This window comes from Heteronotia binoei, chromosome 2, assembly GCF_032191835.1.
Source record: "Heteronotia binoei isolate CCM8104 ecotype False Entrance Well chromosome 2, APGP_CSIRO_Hbin_v1, whole genome shotgun sequence".
NCBI classification, from domain to species: domain Eukaryota; kingdom Metazoa; phylum Chordata; class Lepidosauria; order Squamata; family Gekkonidae; genus Heteronotia; species Heteronotia binoei.
In genome coordinates, this window is record NC_083224.1 from 83,458,298 (window position 1) to 83,475,884 (window position 17,587).

At 40.5% G+C, this 17,587-nt stretch overlaps 1 protein-coding gene across 12 annotated transcripts in view; it reads right to left on the bottom strand.

The window, feature by feature from the left end:
* Positions 1-17,587, bottom strand: part of ANKS1A (ankyrin repeat and sterile alpha motif domain containing 1A) — a 247,923-nt gene that overhangs the window by 154,431 nt on the left and 75,905 nt on the right. For all 12 annotated transcript variants that reach the window (XM_060231472.1, XM_060231471.1, XM_060231464.1 and 9 more), the window contains 2 exons: positions 1,141-1,437; positions 99-174 (listed from right to left, as the gene is read on the bottom strand). In XM_060231472.1, coding sequence (XP_060087455.1) covers positions 99-174; positions 1,141-1,437 — 373 coding nt within the window. The remainder of the gene's footprint in view (positions 1-98; positions 175-1,140; positions 1,438-17,587) is intronic.

Sequence of the window (17,587 nt, forward strand, 5' to 3'; positions counted from 1 at the left end):
TGAAGAACTATGTTCAGAAAGCTGGAAAGTTGCACAAAATGCTACCTCACTACCATCAAGATTGTAAAATTGACACATTTTACTAGAGACGTCCTCACCTGCAGCTAGCAGTATCTGTACCACATCTGTTTTGCCAAACAAAGCAGCTTCATGCAAAGCACTGCCCTTTTCTGTCTGTAAATGAAATAGCATATGGATAAGTTGTAAGTATGATCAGAGAACACTGAAAGCAATGCTCACACATGCAATTAACACTAATTGACAAGCAGAAGACACATGCTGCAGTTAATCCACAACCGTAAAAAAAATCCTTAAGGTCCTTTACTACGAATGAAATGCTAATGTGCTGAGGCAGCTTCTTTAAACAAAGGAGCAATCACTCTGAACCACACCAAGCAGAAAACATCTCTAACCTGACTCAGGAACCTTGAATCTCCCTCTGACAGAGGACAAGATGAACTTGCCTGTTTTAGTGGGAAGGGCTGGAAAAGTTTAGCTGAAAATAGAATGGTCTGCCTGTATTCACTACAGGGATATGATTGTTTGAGAGGTCACATAAAACTGCTAGCCTATTAAACATTCAGATTTGTGAGCAAATTGTGGTCACTGTGAAATCAGAAATAAAAGTGAAAGTGTTTTTCATGTGAATTATAGTTGCAGTCTATGTATTAATTGTAACTGTATGATGGGATAGGTAGAAAAATGTGCAATATATAGAGTATTTACCTCCCACCTTTCTGCCTTTATTAAATAATACAAATGCTGAAATGTACAACTCACAACATAGCTAAACCAGATTTATACATGGTCAGCTCTGTAAGAATATAAAATGTACATGTTCAAATATAATGGCTTTACACATAGGTATTATTACAGAAGTCTATTAAGTTTTACTATACAGTTTAAACCAAGAGAATTACAATTCTGAAAAATGACAGTATGAAAAAAATTAAATTACAAATGCTACAATAAGCCCTATAATGTATGCTGACAATCCATAGAATGGTCTGGGGGTTCAGACACTACTATCCTTGACACTCTCACAAAGCAAAGTTCAGATTCACTGACTTTTCTCCAAAGAGAGTTAAGACCAATATCCACATATTTCTTCAACATTAAAGTCACAAGGAAATAAGATACCTGGTAATTGCTATCCATGCCAGCATCCAGAAGAACATGTACAACAGCTTTGTGGCCATTCCTAGCTGCCAGATGTAAAGGGGTGTGTTTCTTAGTATTGCAACTTAGAAGATTGGGATGAGCATTGAGCAACATCTTCACAACCTCCAATCTCCCATAGAGTGCAGCCAAATCAAGAGGTGTCTCGAACTTGTTATTGCGCATGGTAGGGTCAGTCAACTCCTCCAAGAGAACCTTCACCACCTCTGTATGACCATACTGAGCTGCACAATGCAGAGCCGTCTCATTGTCGTTATTCTGAGATTATACAAGTACAAAAACATTAAGATTTCAATAAAGAGGCTGTACTGTTCTCACTTACAGAGCTCAGCAATAACTGCAACCCAAAACAGTTGGTTTCACAGCTCGATCGAACTCCTTAATACAGTTTATACTCAGCCACTCATTACAATGTCAAAAGAAAGCATGGTGAGTGTTTAAATCTTGGTATCTTAATCCAATAAAGATACTGATATCTCCCAAGGTACAACTGAAATCGGCAGAAAAGTAACTGGATATTTCATTTTGATTGCAGTCCAAATACTTGCTCAGTTCTAAAGTGATTTGTTTGCCAATCATAAACTTAGCTAGCATCAATATGTACTGTGTAAGTGTTACACCAGGATGTTTCTAGTTTAAACTATGCACTCATCCAAGGACTGTCCTAAGCAACACGGCAGTGGCCGTTGGGTTTTCTTGCTAATTTTTTTGTCAAGAGACAGAATTCTTTCAAAAGGTCACTTCCCGTGACAAACTGCTTCTTAAAAATACTGAGGGAAATTTTTAAAAAAAAAAAAACTCAGGACATAATAGGGGGGGCCGAGAGAGCAGTAAAAAAAATAAGCCCCTAGGTTGAAGTCTTTAGAGTTCTTCAGATCCTGGCTAGTATTTACACATCCTACTAAAAGATGGTATGGATACCTTTTAATACATGAACTCTGGCTCTTGTACATTAGAAAATTTCCACTGATTGAAGGGATTTCAGTCAACCAAGTGCAGCTTTCTCTCCTCATCCCTCCTACTGCAGCTCAACCTCGCCCCCCAAATGCTGCTTCTGGAGTGTGGTGAATCTTCCAAGAACAACATGAAGGGGAATTTCTGTCTGCAGAAATCCTCCATTGATCCAACACTGGTAAAATAATAGCTTTTGCAAGTAAGAGCTTACTTCCATCAAATATGCTCAAATCTGGCAGATGCACTACAAATATTAGTACTCTGGACAGTTGTGCATATTTAAAAGAAGCTGGTGTTTTGTACTGGATCAGCTACAACATAGGGTATCCTGAGTAGTTTAATCCTCTGAGACAATCTTTGCTTTAGCCATAAATTATGCATGCAGACACATTAAATGCATTAGAGAGGGTGACACAAATATATATGGGAATTTAAATTAACATGAAGGGGGGGGAAGGAAAGTAGTTGGAACAGTGACATGCAAGCAGATACAACATTTGAAAAAACAGAGAAACATTACTATTCAAGGGTGAATTACAAATCTACAGTCCAAGCCAAACAGCTGCTGGGAAATAAATAAGGTAATGCAACATTAAGAACATGCACAGAAAATGTAACAAATGGAAGAATACGTAAATCAGTATCTATAAATAACATGAAGCATTTATGTGCAAAATCCCAAAGCACTCCTGTGTCCTTTGACATGCTACACAGGCATCACAAATACTACAAAAGTCAAGAACATCAGGAACGGAAAAAAACCAAGAGAGCTGATTCTATTCAACAACTATCTTTCACAATTTCCAGAGTTAACAGAGATGACTAAGGCTTCCCCCTCCTTCTCTCCAGTGTTGATTTGCTTGACATTTAAATAGTTAGGGTGAATATGATTGACTACAATATTTAGGCTGTTAAACAGTTTGTGAGGAATCATTTGCCTTTTAACCAATCAGCTACTTATATTTGCATGTTATGACAACTTCAAAATACGGGAAATGAGGTAATTTACATTGTGACAGAAGTTTCCATTAGATGTGGAGCCCATCTTTGTCTTTTAGTCCTGTACATATTCTAGATTTTTTTGTGTGTATTTTGTGTGTATGTGTGTGTCTGGAAGTCATGGCTGACTTCTGGCAACCCCTAGTGGGGCTTGGATGTTCAGAGAGGTGGCTCAGTGTTGCCTGCCCCTGCATCTTGGCTCTGATATTCCTTGGAGATCTCTCGTCCAAGTACTTGTCAGGGTCAGTCTTGTTTAGCTTCTAAAATCTGACAAGATCAGTCTCGCCTTGGATATCCAGGTCAGGGCTACAGATTCTAGATCTTTAATAATGAAATGATAACTAAGTTACTGACCACTCTTAGGGAAGCCATCTATATATTTTTTTTATTTCTGAATAACTAACCATATGGACTCAAAACGGACACATGAGCTTAACTTACAGCCCCTCTAATTAAAGTCTGGCTTCACAAATCAGTTAAAGCTTACTGCCCAAATATTTTATAAGCAGATTTTTGCATTTTATCAGTCTTGCCCAAAAGCCCAATATAAGAGATTTCTATAGCCCATAGGAGACTGAAGAACAAAAGAAAAGGCCATCATGGAATGCCTCTCAGTGGTTTGACAAATTAAACAGCTGTTCTGGTCATCTTCCTCCTGAAAGACTGAAAAATGTTGTTTGAGTGTATTTCAATTGAGTGTATTTAACTAACTTTCTTGGAGCCCTGAACCCACCAGACACCATCCCAGCCAGGGACAAATGTTCAAAAATCCCACTGAAGGGGAGTGCATGGGTCCTCAGCTGAGGCACCCAATAGCTGAGCCCCTCTGCTTAGCTTGAACAGAAGGACAGGTGCCTCAGAGCCCCAAATAAGCACCAAACACCCCCAACCCCACTGTTCACACTACTGAGGAATGAATTCCAGTTCCAGTTCCTCTCTGCCTCTAATTCCTTCTCTGCCTAACTGCCTGCTGCCAAATAAAAAAAGCTGTATGTGAGCTGGGGGTATATATCCAATCTGTCCCCATAGAGCAGAATGGCTCTGGAGGGCTACTATTGTTGCTTCCAGGGCTGCAGAAGTCCACCCCCCACAATTGCTTTTGCAATTAATTGATCAGCACCAGCATATCTGCCACATGAATCGCCAACATGAACCACACAAACCTTCATACAAAACATGGCAGTTCAATTGCATGAACCTCAGCTCACGAACTGAGCAATTTTTTAGGTTTGTGTCCATCCCTAATGATAGCTATGCCCTTTGTGAACAACAGAGGTTCAATGTCTTGAAAGACTTCATCCAGTTATATACAGCCATGACCTCTCCTTTTCTAATGAAGACAGAGATGTAAAGTATCTTTGGAGAACTCTGAACTACAACACTGTTGACAGATTTTTTTTTCTTGACAAATTAAAACAAACCATTTCTCTTTCTTTTGGGCACTGAAAATATACACTTTTTAAATCAAACACAAAAGCATAACACACAAGAAGAAGAAGAAGAAGATATTGGATTTATATCCCGCCCTCCACTCCGAAGAGTCTCAGAGCGGCTTACAATCTCCTTTACCTTCCTCCTCCACAACAGACACCCTGTGAGGTGGGTGGGGCTAGAGAGGACTCTCACAGCAGCTGCCCTTTCAAGGACAACCTCTGCCAGAGCTATGGCTGACCCAAGGCCATTCCAGCAGGTGCAAGTGGAGGAGTGGGGAATCAAACCAGGTTCTCCCAGATAAGAGTCCGCACACTTAACCACTACACCAAACTGGCTTAAACAAGGGTTTAAGTGAAGCTCCCCAAAATGAGGTGTAGATGCAAGTCTCCAGTATACAAAAGAAATTACACACACTTAACTAAACTAATCATTATCTTCTGTTTCTATAAAGATCACCTGATCAGGTCTAATATTACCAGTGTAATTATCATTGGTATTACTATGCAATTTCTCCCATGGTAGTACTTAGCACACTTACTGCAATTGAAGACTGCCTCCTTCCATATTGTCCACTCTGCCAGTTAAGATCTCCCTCACAAGCCATGCTCTTTGTGCCCTTATCTTCAGCAGCGAGATGTGCAGTAACCAAAGACAAGACTTTTTCTCTAGTGGCACCTTGTCTGTGGAATGCCCTTCCTCTTGAGGCTTACCTGGTACCTACATTACTTTCTTTTAGGCAATGGACCAAAACATTTTTTTAAACACAGGCTTTTAATTAAGGCATTGATCTGTTAAAATCATTTTATAGTGTGTTTTTCATCATCCAAATTGTTGAATTTGCTTTAAATTGTTTAGTGATTTTTTTTAAATTCTGACTGTGGTTTTTAATGCTGGGTTTTAATTTGTAACTTTCAGTGTTATTTTGAAAGCCATCTTAGCCAGGTTCTGCAGGAAAAGTGACAAAATTCCCTGAATGAATAAACTGGAATTTATGCCATTAGTAGAATTCAGTGTTCTGGTAATGGACATGTTTGGCAGACTTAACCATAACTGATAGGATCTTGGCTACTGCAGATTTGTGGTTGACAAAACTCTAATATTTCATTTCATGCACAAGCTCAGCTTCATCAATATCTTCAGCTTTCAAGCAGAAAATATCTGAAAACAATGGAACTATGAGGGGCACATCTGTATTTCCAATTTCAGTGAACACTCGCACCATGTTTCAGAGATTACTACTACCAAGAGCAGGTTGGAAGGAGAAATCTGTCAAACACCCACTCCACTGTGACATACTTAGGGATTTATAAAGACCTTACCCCATGCCTGGCCCAGACATTGCATCAGCTCCCCTGCATCATCAGATTTGCTCCAATATTCTGCTATGTTTACTGCTAATAAGGCCACAAGAAGAGCCCTGCTAGATCAGACCAATGGTCCATTTAGCCCAGCATCCTGTCTCACACCATAGCCCAACAGTTCCTCTGGACAGCAAAAAAACAAGGCATAGAGGCTGAGGCCTTCCCCTGATGTTGCCTCCTGACTCTGGGATTCAGAGGATGAGTGCCTCTGAATGTGGAGGTTCCCCTCAGTCACCATGGCTAGTAGCCACTGATAGACTTGTCCTCTATGAATGTATCTAATCAACTTTTAAAGATGTTTATTCCTGTGGCCATCACTACATCCTCTGGCAGCAAATCCCACATTTCGATCATTCTGCATAAAACAGTATTTCCTTTTGTCCATCCTGAACCTGCTGCCAAACAGTTTGAACATCCTCAAGTTCTAGCATTTTGCGAGAGGGAGAAAAAATTCTTTGTCAACTCTCTCCACCCCTTGCATAATATTAGAAACCTCTCTCCACCCCATGTATAACTGTATAAACCTCTATTATGCCCCTTCTTCACCATCTCTTTTCTAAACGGAAAAGTCCCAGACTCTTCAGCCTTTCCTCATAGCAAAGGTGCTCCAACCCCTTAAATCATTTTGGCTGCCCTCATCTGCACCTTTTCTAGTTCTGCAATGTCCTTTTTGAAATACAGTGATCAGAACTGTACACAGTATTCCAAATGAGGCCACACCATAGATCTATACAGGGGCATTAAAATAGTGGCTGTTTTATTCTCAATCCCTTTCCTAATAATCCCTAACATAGAGTTTGCCTTTTTCACTGCTGCAGCGCACTGGGTTGACATGTTCATTGAGATTATCCACTACAACCCCAAGATTTTTCTCTCTCAGTCTCAGCAAATTCAAACCCATTAGCCTATACTTGAAGTTGGGATTTTTTTGTTCCAGTGAACATTGAAAAGCATTTGCCACATTGCTGCCCACTCACCCAGCTTCTGTAGGTCCTCTTGGAGTTCTTCACAGTCAGCCTTGGTTTCCACCATCCTGAATAACTTTGTCATCATCTGCACAACTTGACCACTACACTACTCAGTTCTAGATCATTGATGAATAACTTAAATAGTACTGGCCCCAATACTGGTTCTTGTGGGACCCCACTGCTTACTTCCCTTCATTGTGAGAATGGTCCATTTATTCCTATTCTTTGCTTTCTGTCATTTAACCAGTTTTTAATCCATACGAGAACCCATATTCTTAACCTGTGCTTGCTAAATGCACTCAGGAGTCTTTAGTGAGGTACCTTGTCGAAAGCCTTTTGAAAGTTTAAGTATATAATGCCTACTGAGTCACCACTGTCTATATGCTTGTTCACTTTCTCAAAGCTTGTTGAGGCAGGTTTTCCCTTTGCAGAAGCCATGATGATTTCCCTCAGCAAGCTTTGTTCCTCTATGTGCCTAATAATTCTCTTTGAAAGATCAACATGGGCAGCTATGTTGGTCTGAAGCAACATAACAGAGATCAACAAAGTTTTGTTCAAGGGGTGAGCTTTTGTGTGCAAGCACACTTCATTGGACAATGAAATGAAGCCAGAAATAAAAGGCAGATATACAGAGGGTAGGTAGCAAGTCAGTATTTAAAATAGTGAAGATGTTTTTAAGATATTAAAAGAATAACAAGCTTGGTGTACGGTTTATATATAAAATGTTTATTGTTTGTCTTGATGCTTTTAGCAACCTGCTTCTCAAAATCTTTTTTGCATGCCTGATTATTAATTTTTCTTCTGTTTAAAACAATTTATTATATTGTAATAAACTGTACTCACACTCATCATTTGTTATTAAAAATTAATACATATACATTACATTTCCTCCCCCCCTTTTGATGACCCCCGGCAGTGTATTTTAATTAAATTGCTAAAAAAAGGTAATCAATTTAATCTGTTAAAGAATCTTCTTAAAAAAGAAAGTATCATAAAGCAAAAAGAGAAAAGGAAAGAAAAACCATATGTTATAATTGTAATCCATCTTCATAAGTAGTCCTTTAGTCATTGTCAAAACAACGAAAAAAAGATATATTTCAATAGTCTTGCTTTTTTACTATAATCCATTTAACGTTCCTTTAGAATTTAATCATTGTCAAAGATTGCCAAATATCCCTTAACATTCCATTGTTTTTCAACATATTTTTGAAATTTTCCCCACTCATTTTTAAACTTCTCTAAATCATGTTCGTTTAAGATTCTTGTAAGCTTGTCCATTTCACTCCAGTGCATAACTTTTAGAGTCCATTCCCACTTTTCTGGTATTTTGTCTTGCTTCCACATCTGTGCATATAATGTCCGAGCAGCTGAAAGCATATACTAAATTATCGTTCTATCTTGTTTTGGAAATTTTTCCATTTGTAATCCCAACAGAAAAATGTCTGGTGCCTTCTTGATATTATATCCCAAAATTTTCGAAATCTCTTGCTGAATCATTTGCCAAAATTGTTTCACCTTTTCACAAGTCCACCACATATGGTAGAAAGATCCTTCTTGTTTTTTACATTTCCAAAATCTATTGGACACCTGATGGTTCATTTTTGCCAGTTTCTTAGGTGTCATATACCACATATAACATTTTAAAACAATTTTCTTTAATATTGTAACATGTCGATATTTTCATAGAGTTCTTCCATAAGTATTCCCATGACTCCATCTGTCTTTCCTTATTTATATTTATCACCCATTTTATCATTTGAGATTTAACTACTTCATCTTCCGTAGACCATTACAATAATAATTTATAAGTTCTTGAGATCAATTTTTCATTTTCGCCAAACAACATTCTCTCCAATTGTTTGTTCTTGTCTTATTCCATCATTCTTAATGTCCTGTTCAATCAAACTCTTAATTTGTTGCAATTGAAACCAATTATATTTATATTGTAATTCTTCAGCCGATTTTAATTCCACCTTTCCTCCATGTATTTTTAAAAGTTGTTTATATGATAACCACTTCTCTTCTTTAGTGTCTGAATATAATTTTATTACTTCTGTTGGCACAATCCAAAGCGGTTTCCTCTCACCCCCAAACCTTTTATATTTTGACCAACTATTTAACAGGTTGCTTCTTATATAATGATGCGGGGAAAAAAATCCATCTTATTTTTCCCATAGTACATGTAAGCATGCCAACCAAAAACATTTCCATGACCTTCAAATGCTAGTAATTTTCTGTTTAGTAATGTCATCCATTCCTTAATCTACACCAGGCATACTGCATCATGATACAACTTTAAATTAGGCAATTGAAATCCTCCCCTTTCTTTCGCATCAGTCAAGATTTTAATTTTAATTCTTGGTTTTTTCCCGGCCCATACAAATTCTGAAAGTTTCCTTTGCCATTTATTAAATTGTTTGTTATCTTTCACTATTGGAATTGTTTGAAACAGGAACATAATTCTCGGTAAGACATTTATCTTGATTGCAGAAATTCTGCCCAGCATAGACAAATTCAACTTATTCCATTTTATCAAATCTCCATCAATCTTACGCCAAAGCTTCTCATAGTTATATTTGTACAAATCAAGATTTTTTGTTGTTACTTCCACTTCTAAGTATTTTACTTTAGCGGTAACTTCACACTCTGTTAACCTCTGTAGTTCTTCCTGTTTACTTTTTGACATATTTTTACACAAATTTTTTTACTTTTCTTTATTTATATAAAAGCCTGCCAATTCTCCATATTCTTGGATCTTACGGGGGGGAGGGGGCTCCCTCTTAGGTATCCTGCCCCCCCCAATACATAGCCTCTCCTTTCCCGATGTAGTGAACACCGCGTGGTCACTGTCCGGCTATGCCTGGCAGATGGTTACTGCAATGGCCTCTCCTGCATTACTGCATCCGTGGCAACACCTTCCCGCTGGTCCCCCCCGTTTCTCACAGAGTTTGCCACGTCATGGTGCGACCGAATGTCCGGCGGTATAACCGGATGGGCTGGCTGGGCTCACCAACCTCGCCAGCCAAGAGAAGGAAAACTCTAACATCAAACCCGGGCAGATAGAGCTCGTTAATGTAACACCTATCACCTGGAGGACTCGCTGCCGGCGTCCCAGCTTACTGGGCCATGGCAAATGACCCCAAGATGAAAGGGTGGAGCCAGTACCGCGCACACTGTGCTTCACCTAAAAATTCCTCTGCGCAGGCCTGAAGGGCATATCCACATCCACAACCCACAACACACCAAGCCCTGCAGCGATGGGCAAGGGGTGAAACGGCAGGTGGAAGATGCCACTGGAAGCCGCAGTCCCGATCCTGCATGTAGGCGGTTCAGGGTATTGGTCGCCTGATGCTGACCCGGAGACAAAAGCATTTTTCGGCAGCACCCTGAACGCCCAAGCAGCCTTAACTAGGGACAGCACTGCTTGCTCCACACGGAGAGGGGCCTAGAAAAGGTGGCCTAAACAAAGCTCGTCTCCCCCACCCCAGTTGGCTAGCCGCAGTCAACGGGCATCCTTACTTGCGGTCAAAAAATAACAAAAAAAGGCATGCACCTGCCTCACAAAGTGTGCAAAGACTAAAGCTTGCGTGTTGGAACATCAGAACCATGCTTGACACAGTAGGCAGTGGTCGCCCTGAACGACACTCTGCTCTAGTTGCCCATGAACTTCTCAGGTTGAATATCGACACAGCAGCTCTCAGTGAGGTCCATTTCCCTGAGGAAGGTAGTCTTCAAGAACATGGTGCTGGCTATACTCTCTACTGGTCGGGTAAGTCAAAGGCTGAGAGCCGCCTTTCTGGCGTTGGCTTCATGGTCAGGAACTCCATTGCCTCCAAACTCGAAAACCTGCCAACAGGTCACTCAGATCGCATCATGTCCATGCGCCTCCCACTTCAAAACAAGCAGCATGCAACACTCTTCAGTGTGTATGCCCCAACCCTTCAAGCAGATCCTGCAGAAAAAGAACAAATTCTATGCTGATCTACGCAACCTCGTACGGAAGACCCCTACAGAGGACAAGGTGATCATCCTTGGCGACTTCAATGCCAGAGTAGGTAAAGACTCAGAAGCCTGGAAAGGAGTACTTGGCAAACACGGCATTGGCAACTGCAATGATAACGGGCGCCTCCTGCTAGAATTCTGCACGGAGCACCAGCTCACCATCACCAACACTATCTTTCAGCAGAAGAACAGCCTGAAGACAACCTGGATGCACCCACGGTCCAAGCACTGGCACCTTATCGACTACATTCTGGTGCACCAGAGAGACCTTCGAGATGTCTTACACACCCGAGTAATGCCCAGTGCGGAATGTCATACGGATCATCGTCTTCTACGCTGCAATCTCCGTCTTCACTTTAAACCCACACCCAGGAGAGGAGGTATCCCTCGGAGGAAGCTTCAGGTTGGCAGCCTTCAGTCAGCCGAAGTTAAAGCTGCCTTCCAGGCAAAACTCCAGTCAAGAATTGAGGACCTCAGTTGCCCCACAGACCCGTCTCCAGAAGCACTCTGGGAACACCTAAAAACTACCATCCTGTTGATCTCTGAAGAAGTCCTCGGGTTCTCCACAAGGAAGAACAAGGACTGGTTTGACGAGATCAAGAGATCCAAGAATTACTAGCGAAAAGGAGATTCGCCTACCAAGCACATCTTGCTCAGCCCTCCTGTCCCGGGAAAAAAGCAATCTTTCGCGCTGCATGTAGCAACCTCCAGTGCAAGCTTCGAGACATTCAGAACGAGTGGTGGACCAAGCTTGCAGAGAGAACCCAGCTGTGTGCAGACACTGGTGATTTAAGAGGGTTCTACGAAGCCCTGAAAGCAGTATATGGCCCATCATATCAGGCTCAGAGTCCCTTATGTAGTGCAGACGGCCAAGTGCTCCTCACAGACAAGGCATCCATACTGAACTGGTGGTCGGAGTATTTTCAGGTTCTCTTCAGTGCCAACCGCGTAGTTCAAGATTCAGCAATCCACCTCACCCCACTTCAACCAGTGAAAACAGAGTTGGATGAGATCCCCACCCTAGAAGAGACTGTTAAAGCCATCAAGCAACTGAAAAGTGGCAAGGCAGCGGGAGTTGATGGAATCCCACCAGAGATCTGGAAGCATGGGGGCACAGTACTACATAGCACACTTCACAAAGTACTTGTCACCTGCTGGGAACAAGGCAAACTACCACAGGACTTTCGCGATGCAATCATCATCACTCTACACAAGAACAAAGGGGAAAAGTCAGACTGCTCCAACTACCGGGGGATAACCCTGCTCTCCATCGCAGGCAAAATCCTTGCCAGAATACTCCTGAACAGACTGGTGCCCGCCATTGCAGAAGAACTCCTCCCAGAGAGCCAGTGCGGCTTCAGAGCTAACAGGAGCACCACCGACATGGTATTTGTTCTCAGGCAGCTCCAAGAGAAATGCAGGGAACAGAACAAAGGTCTATATGTGACTTTTGTCGACCTTACCAAAGCTTTCGATACCGTTAGCAGGAAAGGCTTGTGGCAAATCTTGGAACGTTTAGGATGTCCTCCAAGGTTCCTCAGCATGATCATCCAGCTACATGAAGACCAGCGAGGCCAAGTCAGCCACTGCAACGACCTCTCGGAGCCCTTTCCAATAGGCACAGGTGTAAAGCAAGGCTGCGTTCTCGCGCCAACTCTCTTTACGATCTTCTTTAGCATGATGCTTCAAAGAGCCGCAGTAGATCTAGATGATGACGATGGTGTCTACATCCGCTATCGCACCGATGGCAGCCTGTTCAACCTGAGGCGACTAAAGGCTCACTCCAAGACAATGGAAAAACTTATCCGAGAGCTACTGTTTGCTGATGATGCTGCACTCGTCTCCCACTCGGTATCAGCTCTGTAGCATATGACGTCCTGCTTTGCAGAGGCTGCCAAGCTATTCGACCTAGAAGTTAGTCTGAAGAAGACAGAAGTTCTCCACCAGCCTGCACCCCAGGAAGATTATCACCCTCCCTGCATCACTGTGGGTGAATCAGTTCTGAAGACAGTCCAGCAGTTCAGCTACCTGGGGTGCATCATCTCCTCAGATGCCAAGATCGACAAGGAGATTGACAACAGGCTGGCAAAGGCAAACCGTGCATTTGGCCGACTGCACAAAAGAGTGTGGAGCAACAAGCATCTGAAAAAAGGCACAATGATCAATGTTTAGAAAGCGGTTGTGATGACAACCATCAACTACGGCTCCGAATCGTGGGTTTTATACCATCATCACCTGCGACTCCTTGAGCGCTTTCATCAGCGCTGCCTTCGCACCATCCTCAACATCCACTGGAGTGACTTTGTGACTAACACTGAAGTCCTCAAGAGGGCGGAGGTTACAAGCATCGAGGCACTGCTGTTGAAGACGCAGCTGCGCTGGGCAGGGCATATTTCTAGGATGGAAAACCACCGCCTTCCCAAGATTGCTCTGTATGGCGAACTTTCCACCGGCCATCGAAATAGAGGGGCACCAAAGAAGAGGTACAAGGACTCCTTGAAGAAATCCCTGTCGCATCAACCATCACCAGTGGTCTGACCTAGCCTCAGATCGCAAAGCACGGAGGCACACCATCCACCAGGCTGTCTCTTCCTTTGAGAACGCACGCATAGCTGGTCTTGAGGACAAAAGGAGATTGAGGAAGAATCGCACTGCTACAGCACCAACCCCAAATCAGACTTTTCCCTGCAGCCACTGTGGCCGGATCTGCCTGTCCCGCATTGGTCTTGTCAGCCACCAGCGAGCCTGCAGCAGACGTGGACTACTACGCCCTTCTTAAATCTTCGTTCGCGAAGTCAAGCCGAGAGAGAGAGAGAGAGTGTATCTTACGAAGCAACAATGGCGTTACATGAGTGGGATTTTCATTTATAAACATTACAGCATCTGCAAACGCTCTGTGTTTATAAGAAAAACCTTTCACCTTCAGTACTTCTATCTCTTTGACTTCTTGAATTTGCATTAGCAAAACCTCTAAAATTATAAATATCAATGGAGATAGAGGGCAACCTTGTCTTGTTCCTTTACTAATTATCATTTTTCCCATCAAATCTGCATTTGCACAGAGCCTTGCATGTTGTTCAGTATATATCGCCTTCAACATTCTTATAAAGCCTTTTCCCAATCTCAGTTTCTCCATCACTGCAAACTTAAAGTTCCAATGCACATTATCAAATGCTTTCTCTGCGTCTGCAAAAAATAATGCTATTTCTTTTTCAGGATGTTTCTCATAATATTCAATAATGTCTATAACTGTTCTGATATTATCTCTAATTTGCCTCCTGGGAAGAAATCCTGCTTGCTCTTCTTTAATAAAATTATTCAAATGCTGTTTAAAGCGTTCCGCTAAAATTCTGGCGTATATTTTATAATTATTGTTAAGTAATGAAACTGGTCTGTAGTTTTTTACATTCGTAGCGTCTCTGTCTTCTTTCGGTATCAATGAAATTACTGCTTTTTTCCATGAGTTAGGGATTTTCCCATCTATTCTTATAATATTCATCAATTTCTGAAGTTTTGGTAATAGCGCCTCTGCGAGGATTTTATAAAATTTTGCAGTAAAGCCATCTGGACCGGGTGCTTTCCCTAATTTCACTGAATTAATTGCCACCTCTATTTCTCCTTTTTCAATTTGTTCGTTTAATACCTTCTCCATATTTTCTGTTAAGGGATTTATTTTAATTTTCTGTAGATATGCATCAGTTTTTTTTTCTATCCACCTTTTGACTTTTAAATAGCTTGGCATAATATTTATAAAATTCTCTTTTAATTCCTACCTGATCAACAATGTCTTTTCCTCCCTTTTTTTTTTTTCATTTGCCAGGCCAAATATTTTTCAGGTTTATTCGCTCCTTCAAAAGATTTCTGTTGAAGTCTTTTTAAGTTCCATTCCACTTCTTTATTCAACAAATGTCTCAATTGGCTTTGTAATGTTGTAATCTCCCTTATAATTTTCTTTTTCCCAGGTCACTTTTTAAGCTCTTTCTCCTTTTTTCTAATTTCTTTCTGAATGTCCATCATTTGCTTTTGGCTCTTTTATCTTTATTGTTCAGTGTAATTAAGATGCCCCTCATTACCGCTTTATAAGCATCCCACACAATTTGAAATTGAGTGTCCTCTTTTTCATTTATTTGAAAGAAGAATTTAGTCTCCTTTTCCAGAGACACCACTACCTCCTGCTTCTGAAGCAAATCTTCATTTATCTGCCATCTTAGGGTCTTTTTTGCAGGTTTTGCAGACCACATTATTGGATTGTGGTCTGCCCCTATTTTAGGAAGAATCTCTATTTTCTTTGTTAAAAGTCCAAGATCTTTTGTAATCCATAACATATCAATTCTCGAGAAAGAATTATGCCTTGCTGAAAAGAAAGTATAGTCATGTTCTTTGGGGTTAAATTCCCTTCATATGTCTTCCAGAATCTCTTGTTTTACCAAATCAAAAAATGACTTTGGTAGTTTCCCTTCATTATTTTTTCCCCCCAGATCTGTCCAAAATATTTTTAACTGTTCCATTAAAATCTCCCATTATCATAATTTGCTCATATGCCACTTGGTCTAATTGTTGCATAATGTCTTTAAAAAAAGAGTCTTTTGCTCCATTTGGGGCATACAATCCCAATAACAAAGTTTTTTTGTAATTCAGCATCACTTCCACCGCAATATATCTGCCATCACCATCTTTAAAAATCAATGGGTCTAGTTCTTGTTTGATATAAAAAAACACCACCCCTTTTTTTCTCCTTGGCCAATGAACAAAATTCCGTACCAAATTGTTTGTTCCATAAAAATTTGTAATCCATTTGTTTAATGTGTACTTCTTGCAGGCAGATTATATTACATTTTTGTTTCCCAATCCAATGATTATTAATTTTTATTTCTTTTGCCACAGCCTTGGTTTCTCATGTTCAACTCTTTGGGACAGACTTTCCACTTTTTAAAAGATGCCTCTTTACTTTTTATAGCTTCCTTGAATTGCATTGTTAACTATGCAGGCCTTCTTTTAGATTTGTCAATGCCTTTCCTCACCCGTGGAATGCGTTCTATTTGAGCTTCAATTAGTGTAGCTTTAAATAGCTTCCAAGCATCCTCTATGGATTTGATATTTTGTGCTTCCCTTTCAGCTTTCTTTTCACTATTCCCCTCATTTTTGTAAAATTCCCTCTTTTGAAATCAAATGTTACTGCTTTGGACTTTAGGCGTAACTTTCCATTTACCTGAATGCTGAACTTAATAACATTGTGGTTACTGTTCCCAACTGGTGTAACAACCTCTACATCTCACACAAGGTCTTGAGACCCGATCAGAACCAAATTCAAAATCACCACCCCTCTGGTTGGCTCTGTGACCAATTGTTCCAATGCATAGTGATTTATAATGTCTAGGAATCTCACTTCTACAGCATGACTCAATCACATGTTTACCCAATTAATGTGAGAGTAATTGAAGACTCTCAGTATAACAACATTATCTGCTTTAGTCACCTCCCTTATTTCCTTCTTCAACTCAAGATCAGCCTAAAGAGTTTGATCAGGTGGGCAATACTACACCTCCACTTTTAAGTAACCTTTATGGCCCAGTATTTCAACCCATATTGTTTTTGTTGGAGAGTTAATTCCCCTGATGTTTTCTAACATTTGATTCTATGTCCTCTTTGATGTACAACACAATATTACCACCAACCCTTTTCTCCCCATCCTGCCTATAGAGTTTATACCTAGATCTGAAGAGAAAGTCTAGTGTTCAACAAAACAACAAATAGATCATGCAAGGAATGGAAAATAGGTCTGTACACCTTTCAACAAGTAAATGAATTTAAATATTTGGGAATAGTATTCCAATCAAATCTGAAATGGATAGTACATATAAACTAACTTAAAGAAAAAATTGATTTAGCTTTGTTAGCTCTTAAAAAGTTTTTCTATATGAAAGGAGTTCAATACATTCCAGCCCTGCTGAAAGTATATCAAACCACAATCCTTCCATAGTGCACAAATTTGGTTCATTGGACCAATAAATCAACTTGAAAGAATTCAACAAACTTTTTTCTGGAAAATCCTGTGCTTGTCACCATCTGTAGCTTCTGCTGTGATTCGTCTAGAACTGGGTTTACTGCAGATCTCAATGTTTATTTGGAAAGATGTCATCTACTATAAATATAGACTGTTAACAGCTAACAACTAGTAAAGGAGCGCTACTGGCAGAACTGGGAAGATGAACTGGACACCAGACTCAAGCAATTAGTCTTACGAGCAACTGCAAAATTAGCACCGAAAAATAGAATGGCATGTACCCAGAAGCTTACAGATCAAGACTGGAAAACAATTTTAACTGATACTAAGAGGATATCCTCGCCAATTCATCTAGTGATCCAATTCTCAGCAAAATTTGAACAACTGTTCCATCAATATATGTTGATTATCTCCAAGTTAAGAAGAGCATATATGATGGCCCATTGTAATGCACTTCCTACTGCGCAGATGAAGGGCTGTATCCTGGGTATCCCTGCAACTCAGTGTTTCTGTGACTGCCCACTAAAGACTGTAGATTCTCTTGCACACATCCTTTTTCATTGCCCTAAATTTAAAACAGGGAGAGAAAAATTTCTGATGAAATGGTTATTGTAATTTTCACCCTTTTCTAACCCTACAAGACTGAGACTTTTGCCATGACTGTATAGTAAATTTGGTAATGTTTG